The sequence below is a fragment of the Pocillopora damicornis genome, chromosome 3, assembly GCF_964200805.1.
Source record: "Pocillopora damicornis chromosome 3, jaPocDami1.2, whole genome shotgun sequence".
In the NCBI taxonomy this organism is placed as follows: Eukaryota; Metazoa; Cnidaria; class Anthozoa; order Scleractinia; family Pocilloporidae; genus Pocillopora; species Pocillopora damicornis.
This window is the reverse complement of record NC_142672.1, coordinates 5,410,001-5,430,249: the sequence shown is the minus strand read 5'-3', so window position 1 is coordinate 5,430,249 and position 20,249 is coordinate 5,410,001. Positions and strand designations below refer to the sequence as shown.

General features: G+C 38.6%; 2 protein-coding genes and 1 long non-coding RNA gene across 3 annotated transcripts; 1 reads left to right on the top strand and 2 right to left on the bottom strand.

The window, feature by feature from the left end:
• Positions 1-341: 341 nt before the first annotated feature.
• Positions 342-5,896, bottom strand: LOC113679226 (CBY1-interacting BAR domain-containing protein 1). The gene is made up of 6 exons (XM_089198894.1): positions 5,511-5,896; positions 4,463-4,697; positions 3,697-3,885; positions 3,268-3,372; positions 2,705-2,818; positions 342-1,579 (listed from the first exon to the last, which is right to left on the bottom strand). Exons 1-6 carry the CDS (start codon positions 5,576-5,578, stop codon positions 1,394-1,396), a joined length of 897 nt encoding a protein of 298 aa, XP_089055020.1. The 5' UTR covers positions 5,579-5,896; the 3' UTR covers positions 342-1,393.
• A 47-nt stretch (positions 5,897-5,943) lies between these two features.
• LOC113679224 (uncharacterized) lies at positions 5,944-16,686 on the top strand. The gene is made up of 5 exons (XM_089199930.1): positions 5,944-6,123; positions 7,203-8,305; positions 9,473-9,733; positions 10,621-11,037; positions 15,362-16,686. The coding sequence occupies exons 2-5, from the start codon at positions 7,231-7,233 to the stop codon at positions 15,697-15,699; spliced, it is 2,091 nt and encodes a 696-aa protein (XP_089056056.1). The 5' UTR covers positions 5,944-6,123; positions 7,203-7,230; the 3' UTR covers positions 15,700-16,686.
• LOC149047917 (uncharacterized) lies at positions 7,659-10,660 on the bottom strand. The gene is made up of 3 exons (XR_016184881.1): positions 10,529-10,660; positions 9,444-9,943; positions 7,659-7,798 (listed from the first exon to the last, which is right to left on the bottom strand). It is a non-coding gene; the product is annotated as an uncharacterized LOC149047917 (long non-coding RNA).
• Positions 16,687-20,249: the final 3,563 nt, after the last annotated feature.

Genomic DNA, 20,249 nt, shown 5'->3' with positions numbered 1-20,249 from the left:
GTTGTTTCACAGTTTGACGGTATTGTATAAAAACATTCGCTTCATATTGGGTAAAACTAAGGGAGAGGAAAATAATGGTAGAACTGGCTGCAAAGTGAGACAATGAATGAAAAATTAATTTTAAGTTATATCGTGCGTTCACCAACAACCCGATCCGGAATTTTGGAACAAAAGAGTTGAAGAGAGAAAAGCTCGATAAATTGAGTTAAACGAGTAGCGTCCGAGAGCCAACTATCACCCTTTTAAAAATTGTTATCATAAAATTGGTCATATACACTTCAATTAACATAACGATCTCACTTTTTCAGATTACCTCGCATGTTTGAGGAGAAGAGAAGAAGTTTTATATATTGTTTAATATACTGTAAAGTTTCCAAAACATCACAAAGATATCGTAGTTGAGTAGGCGGCCCATGCAATCTATATAAATCGATTAGGTAAAGAAGAAACATGCTCTGCATGTATAACAGGCTAAGTAGGGTATTTAAAAGTTTTCCACCGTCAATTATCAAAGCACTTACTTACTTCCGTGTGAGAGTGGACGAAGCGTAACAAAACTTCGATGTGAGGTTTAAATTAAGGTGACAATATCTTTTTTTTAATACAAAACTTTCGTGGAAACAAAAAATAAATTAAAAAAACTATAAATTCATAAATAAATGATTCAAACAATGTTAATATGTTCATATGATAATATATGACCTTAGCAACCTCCTGGGTTTAGCCAAACGAGAGTGAAAAATATGGCGAAGTAGAATCCATCATCCAAGAGAAAAAAAAAAGTCTTGGAAGTTACCTATTCTTCGCGAGAAGACGTGACGGCGTAAGTTTTAACGTAATAGCATGCATTAAACTTTGTCCATGGCTGGTTCTTAATACATTTAAAAAATAAATAAATAAATATATATCTAATACCGAAATCACTCTAATAAGCCTCTCTTTCCTCAGTCATAAGCCTTATGCCTCTTCCTCCTATCTAACAGAAGCTGTTCATTTAGGCTAGGTTACGTTTTAGAATAAAGTTGTCTTGTCAGTTTCTGTTTTATTCAAAGTAGCTTTTCTTAACAGAGAAATGCAGTACTCGATATTAATCGAGGCTAACTATAGGTCAGAGGAAAAGTAACGACTCGCAGTTCGGCTCCATGAGTTAGTTCTTGGTGAGCCCTCCTTCTCTCTCTCTCTCTCTCCGTCACTCTGAAAAGCTCCCTATCTAAAAGCCCTGGAAATTAACAAGCCCTCAGCAGAGGTTTAGTAGAGCCTTAACGACAAATACAGGGTTCAAAATTATGTCTCTCAAAGACTGATGCTTTGTTCTTGCTTTGTTTATTACATTGACAATCCTCTCTCAGCCAATGCACGTGCTTTTTTCTGTTCAGCCAATAGGAAGAGTCTGTCATTCGAAATCGCTAGTATCCTCGTCACCATCTACACCTCTGTCACTCCTCCCCGTTCTGTTTAAAGACTGTTGCGATCCCATCGAGCCTTGAGAGCTGAATCGGTTTAGCGAGGTCTGAGAACCACTTTTCACCACATCCAGGGTAGAGGGAAATGATGCAGGGTGAAGGTCATTCTGGAATGCCTATGGACAAGTGGAGACAACGAGAGTTTATCATAGCCAGGGGTGGATGTAGGAATTTTTGATAGGGGGGTCCTTAACTTTCATTTAATTATTTTTTCACTATGGCTTCAACAAAATATCATTTCAAAATAACTTACGATTTAAATACTTCATATCGAGTAGTAACATAAATCCTGTCACCGCACTACTTTGATGTCAGACAAGTGTTAAAAAACCCCAAAAGTCTGATGGTGGGGAGGATCAGACCCCCTTGCACCCTCCCCCCCCCCCCCGATTTACCTCTGATAACCAAGAGTTGAATACAAAAAGAACTTATCAGACTCTGCAAAGTGTAGAAATGCAAAAATCTAACAATCCACTTAAGAGCATGATGGGTAATCAGGACAAAAGAGAACAAAATTCAAAAAAGAAAAATTATATGAAATTCACTTTGTGTTTTTGTTTAATTTGATCATAATGTGACAATAATTCTGGGAACAGCTAATAAACAAGTAACAAAAAATATCTCTAGGCAGGAAAATCTCCTTTGCCAGCAGGGCTCCTTTTTCCTCATTTTGAGTATTTTAAGCTTTGTAAACAGTTTTGTATGGGAACTTGAAGGTTATAAATAACCATTCATTAAAGGAGAACCCTTCTCCCCTCAAAACACCATTATGGAACAATCAAGCAATGGGTAGTTGAGAAAAAAAGACAGGGAAAAAGTCCTGTTGACCATAACTTTTCAACATTCAATTTGTATGGTGAGTAACAATTGCCTTGTTGCTCCAAAAGTGTCAACCAATTTGATGGTTTTTGTAAAGAGAAACATGTATGAGAAAACAGCTTTGTTTCCCACTGGCCCACACAATGAGCCAATAGTCCACTTTACAGTTACATGCTTGGTTGCCAAGCCTTTGAACAGGAGTGAGGCTAAGGGTGACCTTGTTATGATGCAAACTTTGCTGCTTTTCAAGTGCAGGTGACTTTGTTATCATGCTAACAAGATACTGGTCTTTATCACAACATGGTCAACTTCAACCTCACTCCAAATCAAAGGCTTGGCAACTAAGAGCACAACTGTAAAATGGCCCATTCATTTTTTTCTCACACACATACATGCATGCTGAAGTAATGAATAAACAATACCTCTATGTCTTGCTCCTCATCCAGGGAACCCAGCCTTTGAAATGCAGTTGTATAGAGCTCCAGTGCTTTTGCATGAAACAACATTTGACCATGAAAAAAATTGCTAAATACCAACTGTAAAAGTAAAGATACCATAATTTATCAAATTACATTTATTTCTTGAGTTTATCAGGCTTAATTGTTTATTCAGCTCATTAACCCTTTTACTCCTAAGATTTCTTTAGTAATTCTCTTTACTGTTAACGTTTGCGATACAATTCTCATGATGTTAATTTAAAAAATCTGGTATTATTTATAATATTAAGTAATAATCCTTAACTGATATTTTTTCTTTATTCTCAAAAGTTGTCCCCTTAATAATACATTAATATTGTAAGGAGAAGTTCTGTCTTGGTCACTCCTGGGAGTGAAAGGAATAAGCAGGTGCTAATCAAAGAACTCAGCCTGATATTGGGGGAATAGAAGATATGATACTTTATTCCAGACCTAAAAATAGGCATTCATTTTCTATGATTTTGACTAACTTGTCCTTCAACACCGTTACAACCAGCATACACTCTCACCCTGATATCTTCAATCTTCTTTCTTTCAAATTCCACCATTTGTTCTTCCAGTGTCTGTCTTGATCGGTTAGCATCAACAGTTAACTTTTGCAGGTCCTGCTCAGCCTGGAATGTAAAAATTTACAGAATTATTTAACTGGAAAAAACTGATGTTTTTGTATCAGCAAGCATTATGAAGTCTACTCTTAATTCTTCAAGAGAGACATAAGAAATAGGACATTTTCCTTTGAAATACCACCATAAATGAAGCCTTCATCCCCTAGAATTGAAGTTGCCACCCACCTGTGACTGTTTAACAGTTAAGAATAAAATTCTCACTGAACAATATGCAATAAAACTGCAGTATGTATTCAATATGTAACAAATTTATGTCCCTAATAGGATCCATTCAAGTCTAGCTATTGAACAAGAATCCTTGAAATTGCCTTAAAGAGGATTCAAGGATACAATTTTTCCCTTGTTCTTTGGTTCTTTGACCCTAAGTTTATCCACTGCTTTGCGTTTTATTGATTCTTTTTCTCTAGTGACAGCCAGTTCCTTGACATATTCTCTGGCATGTTTGACATTTGTGGCATTCAAGGACAGTGGGGGAGAAACCTTTGCTTGTATGAAGTCTACCTGTAAAAAGGAAATTTTTATCATTGAAATTTTTGGAACAAGATGGGAAGGGGGGCTGGGGGGAGGCATAAAAATTGTGGCAAGCATGAAATCTTAACATACAAACACCAACAGTTCTCTAAAATAAGTCCACCATAACTAACAATAAGGATAACAGAACATGAACAAATAATAAATGGAAACATTCTATAGTCCCACTCCACATTAGAGCAAAGATCCAGTCAAGTTGTCAGCAAACTACATTTAAGAGAGGGAAGGACCACTTGGCAAACAAAAGACCATGATTGCAGGTATCCCTTTTAATCTTTTTTTTTTTTTCAAGACTGGGAAGAGGATAACAAAGGGTTTATAAGCGATGCATGATTTAGCCCAAAATTAATGAGACATGTGAAGTTTTCAGAAACTAAGGCAAGGCAGTTTAAGAAATTATAGTTTTCCATTTAAAATTCATGATGCTTGAATTTTTCTAAACTTTGTGCATGAAGTAAGATCAGGACCCAGCCTGTGCAACCCTCTGCGAAGATAGACATTATTGGTGATTTTTAATCAATATAAGGAACTATAGATTCCTTGTTACCTGGGCTCCCATATAGTCTTGCACTGCAGCTATACTTTCACTGATACCACCTAAACTTGCTTTCATTGATGGGTACTCATCATCAGCAAAGATATCTACACTCTTCGATAGTTTCATGCCTTTTTCTTGCAAGGATTGCAGTCCTGTAGCAAAAGCTGTAAAATCTTTTAGTAACATGCTGAAATGTCTCTCTGCAAGGTTGATTCTCTCTGTTATAACTTTGTTTTCATGGTCCCTGAAATGTAACACCAGTACATAGTTTAACCCTTTAATTCAGAAGTGAGAGATAATAAAATTCTCAGCTTATGATGTCTATACATTATCAAGCAAACAGGTAACTCATCTGGTAGAAGTTTTTGTCTTGATCTAATACCAAATTCTTGTAACTAATCTACAAGGAAATGAGTAGCAGCTAGAGGGGAGAATTAACAAACAGATCCTGTGAGTGAAAGGGTTAACCCTTTCACTCTCAGGAGTGAATGAAAGTAAATTTCTCTTTATAATGTCTATACATTTTCATGCAAAAAGGTTACGAGAGGAAAGATAAGTATCAGTAGGGGATATTAATTGATTTGACAGAAAACTCTCATTCCTCAAATTCTAATGGGAAAGCATAACAGACTGTGTAAGGAATTGATATTTATATCTAGAGAGCGATCATGAGAGGGCTAACTCTGTTATGTGTTTTAATGAGGCCAGCTCTGATTGTCTGCTGACAAGCATGGTTCTCTGCCTTTTAGGGTCTGCCTCATACTGAAGGAAGGATGCTATTTCTCTCTCTCTCCCCCATCTGGTCACCCTTGATTTCCCAAGGATGTGTCCACCTCAGAGAAGTGCCCCCCCCCCCCCATCCCTTATGAAAAAACAACTGCCTTATTGAATAACCACCAGACGATTCTGATAATTGACTCGCAAAAAAAAGGGAATTATCCATTAATGGATGAATCAGAACCAAGTTCTGCGACCGTTTTATAACTTTGTAATTAATATGCGTAATCTATTTTTCAAATCTTTAGATCGTGAAACTATATAAATTATGTTTGCAAACCTTGCTTTCGTCTCGCTTCTCATCTCACTGGGAGTAGAAGCATTCAGATTTGATGAGGACTTCTTCATCTTTCACGGGAATTTCACGGATCGTATGTAGATTCTTTGCGGTCAAAGCTTTGATAAGCCACCTTCCTGCAGTGATCTGCTTGGTAAAATTATGGACGCGATCAAAACATCACCAAGCAACCATGTAACGATTGCTTTCCTCTAAAATTTCTCCGAGGAAGATGTAGCTTTTACTTCTTACGCACTATGATCTATGTAAAAGAGTCTTCAGGCACAAGCTCGCGGTAAATTCATTCAGCTAGATCTCGAGATTCTACAGCTTTAGACCACAACTACGATCGCCACTTCGTCCTGATACAACAATTTCCCTCCTTTGTCGGGAGGTGAAGGGCACTTTTTTCTCCTGTTACACATGCGCACTTCTTGTCGTTTTCCGGTTCGCCATCTTGTGTTTCCAAGTGAACTAAATGAGCTAATCCAAAGGCGTCTGTATTCATCGCAACACATGTTTATTCGTTTCTCTGACCTCTGAGAAATATACTGGATTGTGCAGCTTACTCTGATGTGGTTTTAGCGCTGTTGTTTTCTGTATAATTGGACAGACTGTAAGTTTTGTTGCATTCACGTGGTTTGATTAAGGAAGGAATTAAGGCTTAACGTTTGTAGTTTTGTGTTGTTGGTCGCTAAGAAAAGGGCTTGGTATCCTTAATTGTCGTTTTTCTATCTCTCTTTCGAATTTTAGACTCTGAAATGTTGCAGTCTAGATCTACACCCAGTTGTCCGTGTGTTTGAAGCTATAGAACTTCCATATTAGTAGTTCCAAATTGTACTGACAATAACAACCAGACCTATTTGCACCACTTGCCAAGTATCCAAAAGGAAGAAAAGTATACTATTGTATGTTAACCTTTATAACAGTTTCCACATCAAAGTGTTGCTTGTAATGACAGGATATTTAAAGCTCCAAGATTTTTGACATTTAAACCCCCAAGGTGTGGCTGGGTTTTAATTTCTCCTCGTAGCACAAATATTAAATCAAACATTAAGGTCATGATGACAGAGGTAATGATCATCAATTTAAGGAGCTGCTGGTTGTCAAATGAATTCAAACTGTCCGCACCAGAGGGGTTGTAAAGAGAACCTTGTAGTGAATATGAATAATAACGCCAGAGTGTAAGAGGTTAAACAAAAAAGTGAATAGTCTTCAGTTTACAAACAATTGATGAAGTGTTGGAAATGTTTATAAATGATTCCACCACTTGACTGGATCTTAAACATTAGTTAATAATGATCCAGTCAAGAATATAACCAGTAGCTTGGGCTGCAGTTCTTTTCTGTTTCATTTCATATTTGCTGTGCAAACATACAAACAGTTCCATATTGCACTACACCCATGTGGAACTCTTGTTCAGCTCATACTTTTCAAATGTGGCTGAAAGGAAAAGGATGAGATTGTTCTACAATCTGTAGAAACATTTTGTAATTTAATTTTATATCTTTTTATTTCAAAATTACTATGACTAGTAATTTGTATCTGTAATTACTCTACTTTGTCTAGATATTCTCCAGAACGATGGCATTCAAATTACACACCATATTTCGATTCAGTGTATTGTCTTTGTTATAATAGTTGTTGTCTGTCAAGACCTCTATGGAATTTTAGATTGTTTTTTTTTTCTTGTAGAGACACCCTCTGACATCCTGGAACTTTAATGCGAAGAAGGGGAGGTCCTCCCCCATGGGGATCACGCAACAGGTCACATTCTCCCTCACCACCACCACCACCACCTGAGTATCATGACAGGTTTGATCACCCACCACCTCCTCCCTCAGGAAGGGCACCACCTAGATTTTGGGATGATCCACATTTATCAAGACCTCCTCCTTGGATAAGAGACAAGTTTGATGGTCCACCCAGACATCCACCATGGGCAGATGATTACTCTCCTCCACAACACTGCCCGCCACCTGGCTGGTCAGCTCCTCAGGGCCCACATCCTCCTTCATTTATTGATGGTGGTCCATCCAGAACCCCCCCATGGAAAAGTGACTCACCCCCACATCATCCACCCCTTCCTCTATTCAATGATGATGATCCTCAAAGAACCCCACCATGGAAAAGTGACTCTCCACCTCGTCCTGCTCCACGATCTTCATTTGCTGATGATGACTTTGATATTCCTCCTCCTTATCTTCCAAATAGACCACCTAGAGGAAGAAGGAGAGCTGGAAGTGGTGGCATTCCTGGTAGAGGATCACTCAGTGGAAGGGGTGAGGCTCCTAAAAGAAGAGCTATGATTACAAGAGGTACAAATCAAGCAAAGGGTGCCATGATGAGGGGTGTAAATAATAGAAGAGGGTCTTCTCCAGCCCCAAGGGGTAGGGGTGCAGCCATTACAACTAGGGGAGCTCAAAGTGCAGCAAGGGGTATGCCTATCACACGAGGACAGACTAGGGGCAGAACCAATGGATCTAGAGGAGCAGCAAGGGGTACTCTTACATATAGAGGAGGAATATGTGTCTCCAATATTAATGGTAATGCAAACAGTAAAGAGGATATATCAGGACTGTCAGATGATACTAGCAAAGGATTGGCCAAATGGCTGAATGCTATCAGGAATGGGAAGTTAGATACAGAATGCCAAACCTCAACAGAGGCTAATGCAGCATTGCCACAGAAACAAGATTTTCAATCAACAAATACAGATGCAAAGACTGGAAAAGGGAATAATGTGAATAACTATGGTGCAAAGGACAAGCAAAAGACACAGCCTAGTGTTGTCAAAGGTACTTGAACAATAATTAGTGCAAAAACACACAGAACACCACAGAATTAATGTGCTGATCATTAAGAAGCTTCAACTTTCCTCCCTCCCTCCACCCCCAGGCAACCCACAGGCATTTTACCTTTGTCTGTGCCCTGGGGGTGGGAAATTTCAACCTTACCTGGCTGGGGTGGGGAATTTGAAACAGAATTATCAAGTCTTTCCAACAGAATACAAGTGTTACATCTCATTAAATATGAAAGAGTTTAAAAGTAGATAGTTCACTTTTGCCAGCAAACAGCTGAGAATGAAAGGTGTACAAAGTCAAGTTGAAAAAGCTTGTATCCTGTAGAAAGTCATGATCACTGTTTTGCCTTTTCCATGGAAAATTGAAGCAGCATTTGAACTCAATTTTTTTCTCTTGGGGGCATGATAACACTGAAGCTTGCTAGTTAGGTGAATGAAGGTGCTCTTACCTCCTCTTGTTTTTAAAGCACAATCTGTGAGGAAGGCATGACATTACTTGGAATTACGTTTTTCAGTGAAATACTTCAATCATAAAATACTAATTATGAGTTGGTTTGTGCAATGTGACTAGCAGAGTTCTCTTAAAATGCTATCAACCTGCTATAAATGGTTTCTGTTGATTTTTCAACTGAATATCTTATGACGATACACTTGATGTTTGGGAAGGTAAGTGAGCTTGAGTGCTAGTAAGATTAATTTCATGTATAGTTTATTGCACAATAACACTACCTCTGAGGGCAGATAGTGATGAGAACAAATACAGCTGTTTTGAAAAGGGTTGACAGGGTTTAACGTAAAAGTGCCCATGACAACCCCAAAAGGTATTGTTGGCAGTTTCCAGGTCACAGTTCCTTGACCTCAGAATTTCAGGGAAATCTGAGAAAATGTCTCTGAAAGGACCAGGCATTGCGGGTTTGATGAATTTATTTGTTTATTTCGCTCATTGAAACTCACCTATTATCAGATTGTTATTACCTTCCGAGATTGCAGCTTTCAATTTTGTCGTTTTTTTCTGACAACATTTCTCAAAACAGCCATATATCTTTTCCACCAGGATAAGTGGTCAGGTTTTAGGTAAAATCCTGTCCAGTTATCCCTTTTTTTTTAACCTTGTCTTGTCACTTTTTATTTACCTGTTGCTGGGTTTGTCTTGTTGCTGCAGTACCTGGGAATCCTGACTTCATTTCATTCAAGAATAGTTTACAAGAATGTTGCCAGAAGCAGCAGTTACCTGTCCCTTCCTACACAACTTGGAAAAATAGCTTTGGTTACTCAGGAAAAGTTGAGGTTGCAAACAGTACTTTCAAAAGTACTGGTGTTCAAGGAGAGCGTAAGGAGGCCGAGCAAGGGGCTGCATATTCTGCTTTAATGGCTCTGGGCCTAATTGATGCCTCTGTCAAGTTTGATGTTAAAACTGCTGCAGGTATACATGTAGTTTCTTTTTTAAGTTGAGTTTTGGCTATAATTACAGTTATATGTGTCTTAACTCAGAGGGCTTCAGCCTGTGAACACCTTTGACAGTTCCATGAGGATTGTAGTAATTAACAATTTTCCTGTGAGTGTGCGTTGGATGTGAGATGGTAAATAGGCAACAAGGTGCATATTGCTGAGTTTGCTGTAACCAATCTTGCACCTGAAAAGCATTAATGGAGTAATTGTTTGTTTGTGTTTTTTTAATTTTATTAGTACATTCTTGGATGTTTGAATATTTTCAGCCTCCAACACATAGCAATGCATTTCCTTATAGGGTGACTCAGAATATGAGTTGATAACCAGAGTTGAGTGAACCAATCAGAAAATTATTTAATGCAATGTCTAGGTTTGAAAATTTGATAATGATTGTTGTTGTTGTTGTTGTTGTTGTTATTATTATTATTATTATTATTATTATTATTACAACAGTTATCTGTAAGGGGGTGAGGAGCTAATCATTCTTCACTCCACATAAATATCCTTCATATGGTTCTTGGAAAACTCTGTAGTTTCATGAAATTTTTCAGTATCTTTTTCCAGGGCTAGAAAGACATGGGTAATAGATAGTTATGTTAAAAGAATGAAATCTATTAGTTTTTATTAGTCTAAAAGACTTTCATGGTCATTTTCTATTAGACAAGAGGAAAACAAGAAACATGAATGATTGCATTCACATTATTTCTACTGGAAAGGTAGTTATAAGGAAGTTTTGGGTTCAAAATGGCTTGAAGCTGGTGTAAAGTACCTTGTGCCTGTTTTGGTGGATCTGAAATGTCATGAATTATTTTCTACTGCCCTGTATTTTAATACATCTTGCGTGGTCTGCTTCCTTTGCAGTCATCAAGCGGCCTGCCGTAGACAACAGCATTGTGCTTGATCCAGCTGGAAAGAGATTAAAACTTGAGGCAACTTCCACTGTGGCTACTTCCTACAAGAGCAGACTGAATGAATTTTGCCAAAAGTTTCGTCTTTCAATTCCATCTTATGACACTGATAAAGTGGAAAACGGAAAGGGCTTCCTTACCACTGTCGTTTTCAACAAAAAAGTTTATAAAAGCAATGGACCACAGCCCACAAAAAAACAATCGGAACAGAATGCTGCACAAGTTGTTTTACACTTTCTGAACCAGTGTCCTCCTCCGGCACCCAGTTATCAGGATTATATGGAACAATGCAAGAAGCTCACCTCAGGACAGGATCAACCGTCAGAATCCATTGCTACAGAGGCATCTACCACTGCAGTTACTACTACAAGTAAGAATTCCTCGATTTTAGATTACGAAACAACAGTATGACTTGGTTTTAAACTCTTAAGTAAAGCAATGATTCTCACAGGTGATCTGTAATTTCAACAATTGCAGAAAGAAATCCTGAAAAATTCCAGTATTTGATGTGATTCAAACCCATGCTTCCCCCCAATTACCTGTTGTGTGGTAGAATCAACTGAGCTACCAAGCCTCACGTTGGGAGTGGGGCAAATTTTAGAGGGTTCTATTTTCCCGTGAAGGAATCTGGTTTAAACCTTTTTATTTTCATAAAACCAATTCGACCCACAGCTTGATTTGTTACTACATAACTTTGATATCACATCTTTCTATGTAATTGATGACAAGCTGTCAATGAACAACAGTCACGAGAAATGTTTACTCCATGGTTGCAGTACATCTGAAAAAGCTGCAGGTATTGATGCTATTTGATAGCTTGCCACCATGCATGCTCAGGTCTCCTCGTTCGTTGAAAATTCCCATTATTTGGAGTCAATAAATGTTAAAAGTAGGGGCAGTCGAGAGTAGGCAAATACCATATGGGCAGGAGTAAACTAAATGTCAAAAAGGATGAAGAAGACTATTACGGATTTCGACTAGCCATGTTGGAAAATTTAAGTCGAATCTATACAAACCATACCGAAGCTCTTCTGTGGTATGTACACAAGAGACTCACGTAACCAACGCACCTGTCATGTGTTGCCTAGGTGTCCTCGTGTGTCAAACACATGCAAAGGACGTAACAGAAAGTAGTCACTTGCGACACGTCTCTAGTCTTGCTGTGTTTTTCTTTTTTTTTTTTTCTTTTGCAAATGCAAAATTTTCCTGGGGTTAAATTAACTTGTTGATGGTGTTTCTCTATTCATGCTACGAAAAGCACTGCATGTCTCCATACTCCACTTGCGCTGTATTTTTAAGTCCTTTTCCTCTTTTCCCGTTGCCGCCTTTACCTTGAGTTATAATTATGATGAAATCTTGTCCCAGTGACGTGAGAAATTGGGACTAAGCCATATTGATCTTCGACTGGTAACCAAAATTGTTTTCTAACCTTTTCCCAGTAGTTTGTAAATGTGACTGTTTCATCCCTGTCATATGTCCCGCCTCACGTCTCTGTTGCGCGTCTCCTCAGTGTGCTCTACACGTGGTGTTGTCTCTGTCACGTCCGTCACGTCTGTCACGTGTCTATGCATCATGGCCTCTTTCTGTTCAGCCGGAGGAAAACATTTTGCGTCCACTCCCCATTGCCCAAGGCTATAGCGTAGTGTTATGGGCCAGGTACTTTGTCTTCATGGTATCCCATTCCATATATACATGGATACCGGCAAACTGTGAAAGTTACCTGTCGGAATGCTTCGGGGTAACCTGCATCAGACTTCTCATTACAAGGGGAGTGGCATAAATCTTGCTATAACCCCGCACAATGGGCCACCTGGTGCAAGTGACGACATTTATTCTCACCTTCAGGTCTTCGCTGTTATGTCACTGCGAACGAGTGGAAACGTATTGCGCGTGTCTTGACAATGAGACAAATGCAATGCTCTCCTTCGCTTGCATGAGGAAATTTAATCGAGTGGAGACGTAGGGCGTGTGTCTAGACAACGAGACAAAAGCGATGCTTTCCTTCGCTTTTATGAGGAGATTTGATTGAGTGGAGACGTAGGGCGCGTGTCTAGACAATTAGGCAGATGCAATGCTCTCCATCGCTTGCAAGAGAAGATTTGATTGAGTGGAAAGGTAGGGCGCGTATCTTGATAATTAAACAAATGCAATGCTCTCCTTGCTCGCAGGAGGCAGGTGGACTTGTTGTTCATTCGCTTCACCCCGCTGAGTTCAGCGGTATATCTTCGCACGTGACTTGCAACCAGTGGGCGTGTATTGTCAAGAGTGACATTTTAGCAATTTTTTCGATGACTGGTTAATCAAGTTTGTATCAAAACGATTTGAGCTCGCCTTAATCTGATCCCCCCTCACCTTAAATACCTCCTAGACGTGAAAGCAATGCCTCAACAGTAATTAAATGCCGGTGTTGAGTGCCTTTCGTTTGTATGTGAATTGACAAATGTTGTGTCGAAGTCAGGAGTTAATCCCAGACAACAGTAGTAACACATTTTTTCAGAAAGCGTGAAACGCTGGAAATAGAAAATGCTGCTATCTTGAAATGTCTAAGAAAAGAAATTGAACCGAGGTAATACGGAAGGTTTGAAAGATGAAATTGAGACCTATAGTTCATTTATCATCCCTGAAGTCGTTTTGTTGTGTTCAAAGTTTTTCTTACCTGGTGTGGCGTATCTTCTTAATCCTTCCAACCTTGTTTATTTACTTGTAATTCCAAACGGTATTTCAGAATACGGAGATTTGCGACATAAACCGAGTACCATAGCCAATTTTTTGCACAGCCTAGATTTAGATTCTTATCTTTGTCAGACAATTGTAAAGGTGCAAGTAAACTTGACCCCCAGACAGGCTTCCTCAGCTTATCGCGTGGCCATAATACTTATTGTCTAAAACCTTGTCTGACCTAAGCAGGGTTCGCGACGATTTATTTTATTTGAGACGGAAGCGTTAAACACCCACAAATCAAAGTTACTATCAAGCAAACTTTGAAGCAAGATACTCCAGTTAAATTTTACCCTGTTTGAGATTTATCCGTGGGTACAGAGTTCATAATTGTATTGCCAACGTATTCAGTTGTTTTAAGAAGTGTTTTAACAAAGGAAGCTTTCATTTGTCCGATCCATGGCTACTTCAATGACACGCTTCCGACTGCGAGGTGTCGGGTTACCTTGCGGTGCTCATTTGCAACAGCACATTTTAATCCACTCTTATCTTCAATCCAGGAGAGCATATCTTGGAATATCTACTTAAAGTTGTTAGTTTTGCAGTACGAAAGCCTCGGTACGAGCCCTTTACATTAGTTTCTAGACATTAACATTTGACCATCTGTACTTTTCGCGCGTCTCTTATGTCTGTCTGATGGATGAAGAAGACGTTAATGAGATGTACTAATTCAACTGCCATTATGTGGATTTGGAATTTCCGGTATTGGTCGCAAGAATATCACGTTTTTACGCTAATAGCCGGATGTTCTTGTTAATCAAGGGGCGTTTGTAATTTCCGATCCAGAGTCAATTGGAAAATTGAAGCAAAATTATTTGCCCTGGTTAAGTTGCAGTCGTTCATTATTGCTGACAAGATCTATTATGGGATATGAACAGGGTACCCAACCCAACAAACGCATACTCACAGGAATCTCAACCCCAATTTCCGAGCACAACTTGTTATATTCCAGCTTAAAAAGCGCGGATTATTGCCTCTTGCCGAGTTATTTTAAGATTTTCTTGATTTTTATCCTAAATTGACGCATAAAAGAAGGTGGTCTGACGGAAATTTTTCGATCTCATATTTGTGTCGTAACTTTGAAACAATCTCTGAGTCGTTTCTTACGGTGTTCATTGTCGAAACACCTGTTGCAACGAAAATAGTTAATCCAATTTGGACCGCAAGACGAGGTAATTTTCCGGTTGCACCAAGGTCCAATTTCATGCGGTTTTAAGGCTCTTTGCCCTATCGCTTTTTAAGTGCCAAAAGCATTAAAAGTGGCTACTTATGATTTTTTCTTTATTATAATTGTTTTTATTAATGATCTTGTTATTATTAAAATTGATGCTGTCCTTGTTATTGCTATTATTGTTGTTATTATTATTATTATTATTATTATTATTATTATTTATTATTATTATTTATTATTATTTATTATTATTATTATTATTATTATTACTATTATTTTAACACTAGTTGACCGATTTTAACGAGTGGTTTAGACGCCTTACAACTAGCATGCGCAGTACATGAAGTCATGGCAAGATCTGCTTGGCTTTGATCTCAAGTTTAATCTCCAGTGAAAAACAACTATCCTCAACTGACAACCCGATCACCTCGGAAATCTCAGCCATCGGAGCTGACATATCTGATCGAAATTCGTGAGCCAGTGGGGACAAACCACTTTGGTTCATCCAAATAAAAAAATCGGCAGTGAGAACTGAATGTAGCTTTACGTGTTAATCCTCCGTACACATAGCAAATGGACTGCGAAACAAGAAACAGAGCCACAAATTAAACCATTTGAAGGCGTGTTATTCGTTGAGTTTTGTCCTTCGCGTTTTTTTTTCTTTTTCAACGAAAAATCACCACTACCCAACCCTCCGTGTTATTCTTGATTCTGCTCTATTCCACTCATAAGTCCAAGTATAAAGTCTTGCATTTTCACCACAGTAGTTTTCCTCTTAACATTTCTTTGCCTTTTCGATTTTCAGTAAACGCAGCAGTAGTGCAACCGATCTCTACATCCACAGCGCCCAACCTTTTCGTACCTACAGACCAGAACAATTCCGACCCTACAGCCTCAGAGACTCTTAATGCAGACGTAGCCAAACCAACTATTACTTTCACGTCGCACAAAAACAAACTGCAAGAATACTGCCAGAAGTCCAAGATAGAACTACCTGTTTACTCCTGTCAAAGGGAAAATGGCGTCTTTACTTGTACGGTTCATGTCGCTGGACGATCGTTTTCCAGTAACGGCTGTAACACTAAGAAAGGCTCAGAGCAGACTGCGGCCAACATAGCGCTGAAAGCTTTGGGACTTATTTAACACGGTTTGTACGCAGTTTTGACACATTTCTATTGCGGGCGTAGTCGAGGTTTGGGCACAGGAATGCACAAGGTATGAAAAATAATTTAAGACCATGATGGAAATTTATTTTATATCCATTACCTTGGTGTCAATGGGACGCAAGAGACGTTGGTCAGGTTTTTACCTCCATGGAGTGTTCGGCTAAGAAAAGTCTATGAAATGACAAGCGCTTTGTTCGGGCGACATGTTGGACAGAGCGGGTGCCCCCTGCAGGAGTCTTCCAAGGACTTTCGGCACAGCACCCGGAGCGATGTCGGGTTCGCTCGGGTTTACGGTCGGTAACCAACATGGTGCCCGAACGAGATGTTATCATCGCATTAAGTATTAGTTTGTCGTTATTTGCAACGTCGAACCTTAACTAATGACTCAGTTTCTTGTAGAATTTTATTTGATTAGACAGAAGCACTCGTGATTGAACGTTTGCGAGACTATGATCGGACTCATTAGCATTTTAATGAGAAACTCTCATTAAACGAACTGGATTAAAAACTAGGCTGCCACAGTTACATCTGTCGTGTTGTACTATGTGACGGAATACATAAGGAGAAACTGTTATACAACATTATTTTACTGGTTATATATTTTTTTTTGATTCACTTTGTCTTTGAAATTATAACACCTGGAACGGTCAACTGTAAGGTACCAGAAAGATTCTTCTTGTCCTACAACATGTTGTTTTAGCCGTTGCGCTAAAAAATTTAAGGGTTTTACAACATCGTCGACAGATATCTTGACTTGCCTAAAATATCCTCTTATCGTTCGTTTCGTGAAACTAATGTCAGAATCGGGTGTTTAAAGGCTTTTAAATTGTCTCAAAGTTAAATGTATGAAAAGGAAAATCAAATGAAGTAGTTTTCTAGAGGAATCGGCGAAGCTAGACCTACGTTTTGGTCGAGAGTTGTAACCATACTAGTTGTTGTAAATAAATGCGTTAAGTGTTTGAAAGTGTAGCGGTTGACCTCGCGAGTGACTTCGGATCTGGGAGCTTTGTGCGTGCATTCTGGCGCCTATTCGCGCGTGTCGCGTGTCGCGCGTGGCACGCGGAGCACTAGAAACGAGTCGATTACTACGAATCCTTACTGTTGCCCAGAAACAATATGATCTCGAACAAAATTAACTCAGATTTGTTTCTCTTTGTGCCATGCTCGTGACAAGTGTGTTGAAGGAAATTTTCCTTTCTTTCACAATCAAGGGTAAATTGTATTCATCGTCTTTTATCTTTTCTTAATATAATTTTCTTTTCTAGTCTTTAACTTTCGAGTAAAAATTTGTTTTTCACCTTTATTGAGTACATGCCGTAGAAAGTGCTTGATCCTAACATAAAACGAATGCGTGACAACTACAATTGGAAATAAGTTTTCGTTCGCGTTAAGCTTATATTTTACCATGCCAATCTTCGCGTCAATTTATATCGTGAAACTTTTTTTTTATTATAAATGACTCTGACTGAGTCAAAATAAAAATATTTATTCACCTACTGTTTCACAAAGAAAACCGAATGTCGTCAACCGAGGAGAAGTGACGCACTTTTGAAACAATGAGGAAAAAACGCACCATTTTCAAATGCATTTTGGTTTTTTTGTTTGACTGAGTTGCATTGTATGCCAAAAATACAAACTTCGTGACGACAAGGTATCACGGCGTGCATTGCCCACGCTGTTTTGATCCAGATTTTTTTTTTTTTTTTAAGTTGTGAACGTCGTTTTTCCTTCTTACTGAAATAGTCAAGTTCTATCTCTCCTACATATTGCAAGAGTTATTTCAAGAATAAGAACGAAACATTGAATTGGACTCAGATCAATTCTTACAGAATAGCCCTTTTCACAGAAATCATTTCGACACTTTGTTCACTTGCTCCGACTGTCAGGTGAACCGTTTACACTGTCAAAACTCGACGAGTTAACTTTTCATCCGTCACTTTCTGCCATTAAAATCTCGCTACATGTTTATTCATTTGTTACCATTCTCAGGAACACACTGGTTGAATCGAGTCAACACTGACATATGTAAGCTTCCATCCGGCGGATTTTTTCGCCGTTTGTCGCAAAGGATGAAGATAATTCTCCTTTTTCGACTCCTCTTATGATTTTATTTACTTTTCTTTGTTACCTTTCTAAATCCTCCCTTTAATCTCCGAAATTTCTTTACGAATTTCTATTTTCCTATCGTTTGTTTTTATTAATGGTAATCTTTTTCTAGCCTTGACTTTTTGAGCGCTTAGGATCACATGCAACAGGGGTCAAATTGAAAGAATTTTGAAAAATGGTCGTGTATATATCATTACTATTTCTCTCGAAAATTCATGAAAAATACAGACAATAAATAAAAACACTCAGTCCATAGCTTTATTATATGAATTGCTCTGAACATAAACAACGAAAAAACTTCATTTAAAAATTTACATTCTTAAACAAACTTTTTTGTAACGAGGCGCAACCTTTGTTCTCGGCCAAACAGTTTGATGTTTTTCTTTTAATTTAACCTAAGATTGCAGCAGTTGTTTGCTATTTTTGTACCAATCTTGTTAACTTGTAGACTCGTGGACATTTTCAATCAGTTCGTGCCATTGTTCCGCCCACGGAAAAGGTGGAAACTTTAACAGTTTCCACTTAACCATACTTTTGGCCATCATCTGGAGCTAAGGACAAAATTATCGAGTTTGTCTAATTACATATTTATGATTTCGCTTTCAAAGGTGAAAGAGTCAAAATTAAAAACTAATTATTTCAAAACATGTCTCAAGGAGATTTCAATTTCACAGAAAGAATTTAAAAGAATTGAAGAAAATATGTAGCCGTAAAATCTTCGCAACAGGAGGCGAAGCAATAACGATGGCGCGCGCCCGTGAGACCAGACGCGTGGGGCGTTTGCCCATGCTCTTTGGTCATGTTTGGCACACGTCTTGCATACTATCAGGATCACAAGACCAAGTGCGCTGCGTGCAAAGAGAGACGACAAAAAAACATTCTTTTTTCGAGACTTGACATAAAGTTTGATTCTTGTGGGCGACCAAGTTGCTTCCCTAAGGTGGTACAGATACTTATTTGCGTCTGTATTTAAACGAGTCAAGGGTATTTGCCTAAAATGGTTTTAGATGAGCTTGATACCTTAGGAGGACATTTTTCGTGTGATTTTTAGAGACAACCTTTTCAGTAGCCAAGTACATGTGTGTAGATCGTGTATAGACCGTGTATTACACATGAAGATCTACGTGATTCCTTTGTCCCTTTCATGCCAAATGTGTGTTAGTGGGGAGGGGAGGGGAAGTTCAGCACACTTTTCGCCACCCCACCAGCCCACTCAACCAGTAAAGTAAATGGAAGCGTTATTTTCAGTTCGTCTTTCCGCGTGACTTTAGTACTTTGAAATGCCAGGTACGTTCAGTGTATTCAAGTGTGTTCATTGTGTCATGCGAAGTCTTGTATACGAGGAGGTTATAATTAGCACAGCTTGTCTCCTGCACTTCTCGAGGTCGACCCGCTCAGTTTTTTTTTTTTCCTCAAAAAAACCGAAAAATAGGGCGCAGTTCAGTCGCAACTCTCCGAGGAAACATTTTTTTCAACACAGAAAAGATACCAAAGTTGAAACAACAACCACAACATCGCGCATGTTGTTTTGTAGTTCGCCTTTATAGGGCATTTTCCTTTCAGGTAGATCTCGTTTATCATTTGTGAAACATGAAACTCTGTTAGAATTTTACTAAGAATGTCGTTGAAATTGATGTTACTCGTTTTATTTCCTCTGGATTTCAATGCAAAAATGTGAATGACTTGGTATGTTTTCATTAAGACAGACGATGTGTGATAGTCTCTTTTTTGATTTAACTTATGTAGTTTTTTCGTTGGAAGACGAAGTCCAGTTTAGTTTCGTTTCAATTGTTGATATCACAAGCATTTATACCACGGGTGTATATGTCATGTGTTTCGTGAGGAATTCGTTTTGAGGGGAGGAACCCTCGTCAATTCTTCTTGAAATGCTCAGGATATGTCGCTTTATGTTCAACTATCGGGAATTCCACGAAACTTTACGAACAATAATTCTTACGGCAATGGCAACGCTTCGTCATTCTCGTGAAGGAAGACTCCATTCCCTTTTTTTTTTTTTTCCCACCGCCTCCGCGCCGGATTAAAGAGCGTAAAGTGCTGCCGATGAAAATTAGGTTTTGTATAATTAGTTGGAAGCTACGCGTGGGTGACAGATCGATAGTTTCGACAAGAAACTATCGATCTCTCGCCTAGCATACTACCTTGGAAACAGAAGAACTTGGAGTAACCAAGTGAATTTACTGCATTCTGAGAATGAGTGAATAAACTAAACCGACTTGGGCAACAGAAAAAAAAAATCGTTTCCAGTTATGTAAGTTGCTAGTGAGTTGTTGCTAAAATAGTGAGCGCTCACCTATACATGTTTTGTGTGGTAGCTGCATAAAACAATAATGAAAACATGTTTAGAGACAGGCAAAATCTGAACAAAGTTTAAAATGTCAGTGTCTGAAAAGTAGCCCGAAG

Coding starts and splice junctions, on each gene's coding strand:
- LOC113679226 (XM_089198894.1), bottom strand. CDS start 5,578: ATGAAGAAGTCCTCATCAAATCTGAATGCTTCTACTCCCAGTGAGATG. Junction 3,886..4,462: donor AAGACTATATGGGAGCCCAG/GTAACAAGGAAT, acceptor TCCTTTTTACAG/GTAGACTTCATACAAGCAAA. Junction 2,819..3,267: donor AGAAGATTGAAGATATCAGG/GTGAGAGTGTAT, acceptor TTACTTTTACAG/TTGGTATTTAGCAATTTTTT.
- LOC113679224 (XM_089199930.1), top strand. CDS start 7,231: ATGCGAAGAAGGGGAGGTCCTCCCCCATGGGGATCACGCAACAGGTCA. Junction 8,306..9,472: donor ACAGCCTAGTGTTGTCAAAG/GTACTTGAACAA, acceptor TTGTTGCTGCAG/TACCTGGGAATCCTGACTTC. Junction 11,038..15,361: donor CACTGCAGTTACTACTACAA/GTAAGAATTCCT, acceptor TTCGATTTTCAG/TAAACGCAGCAGTAGTGCAA.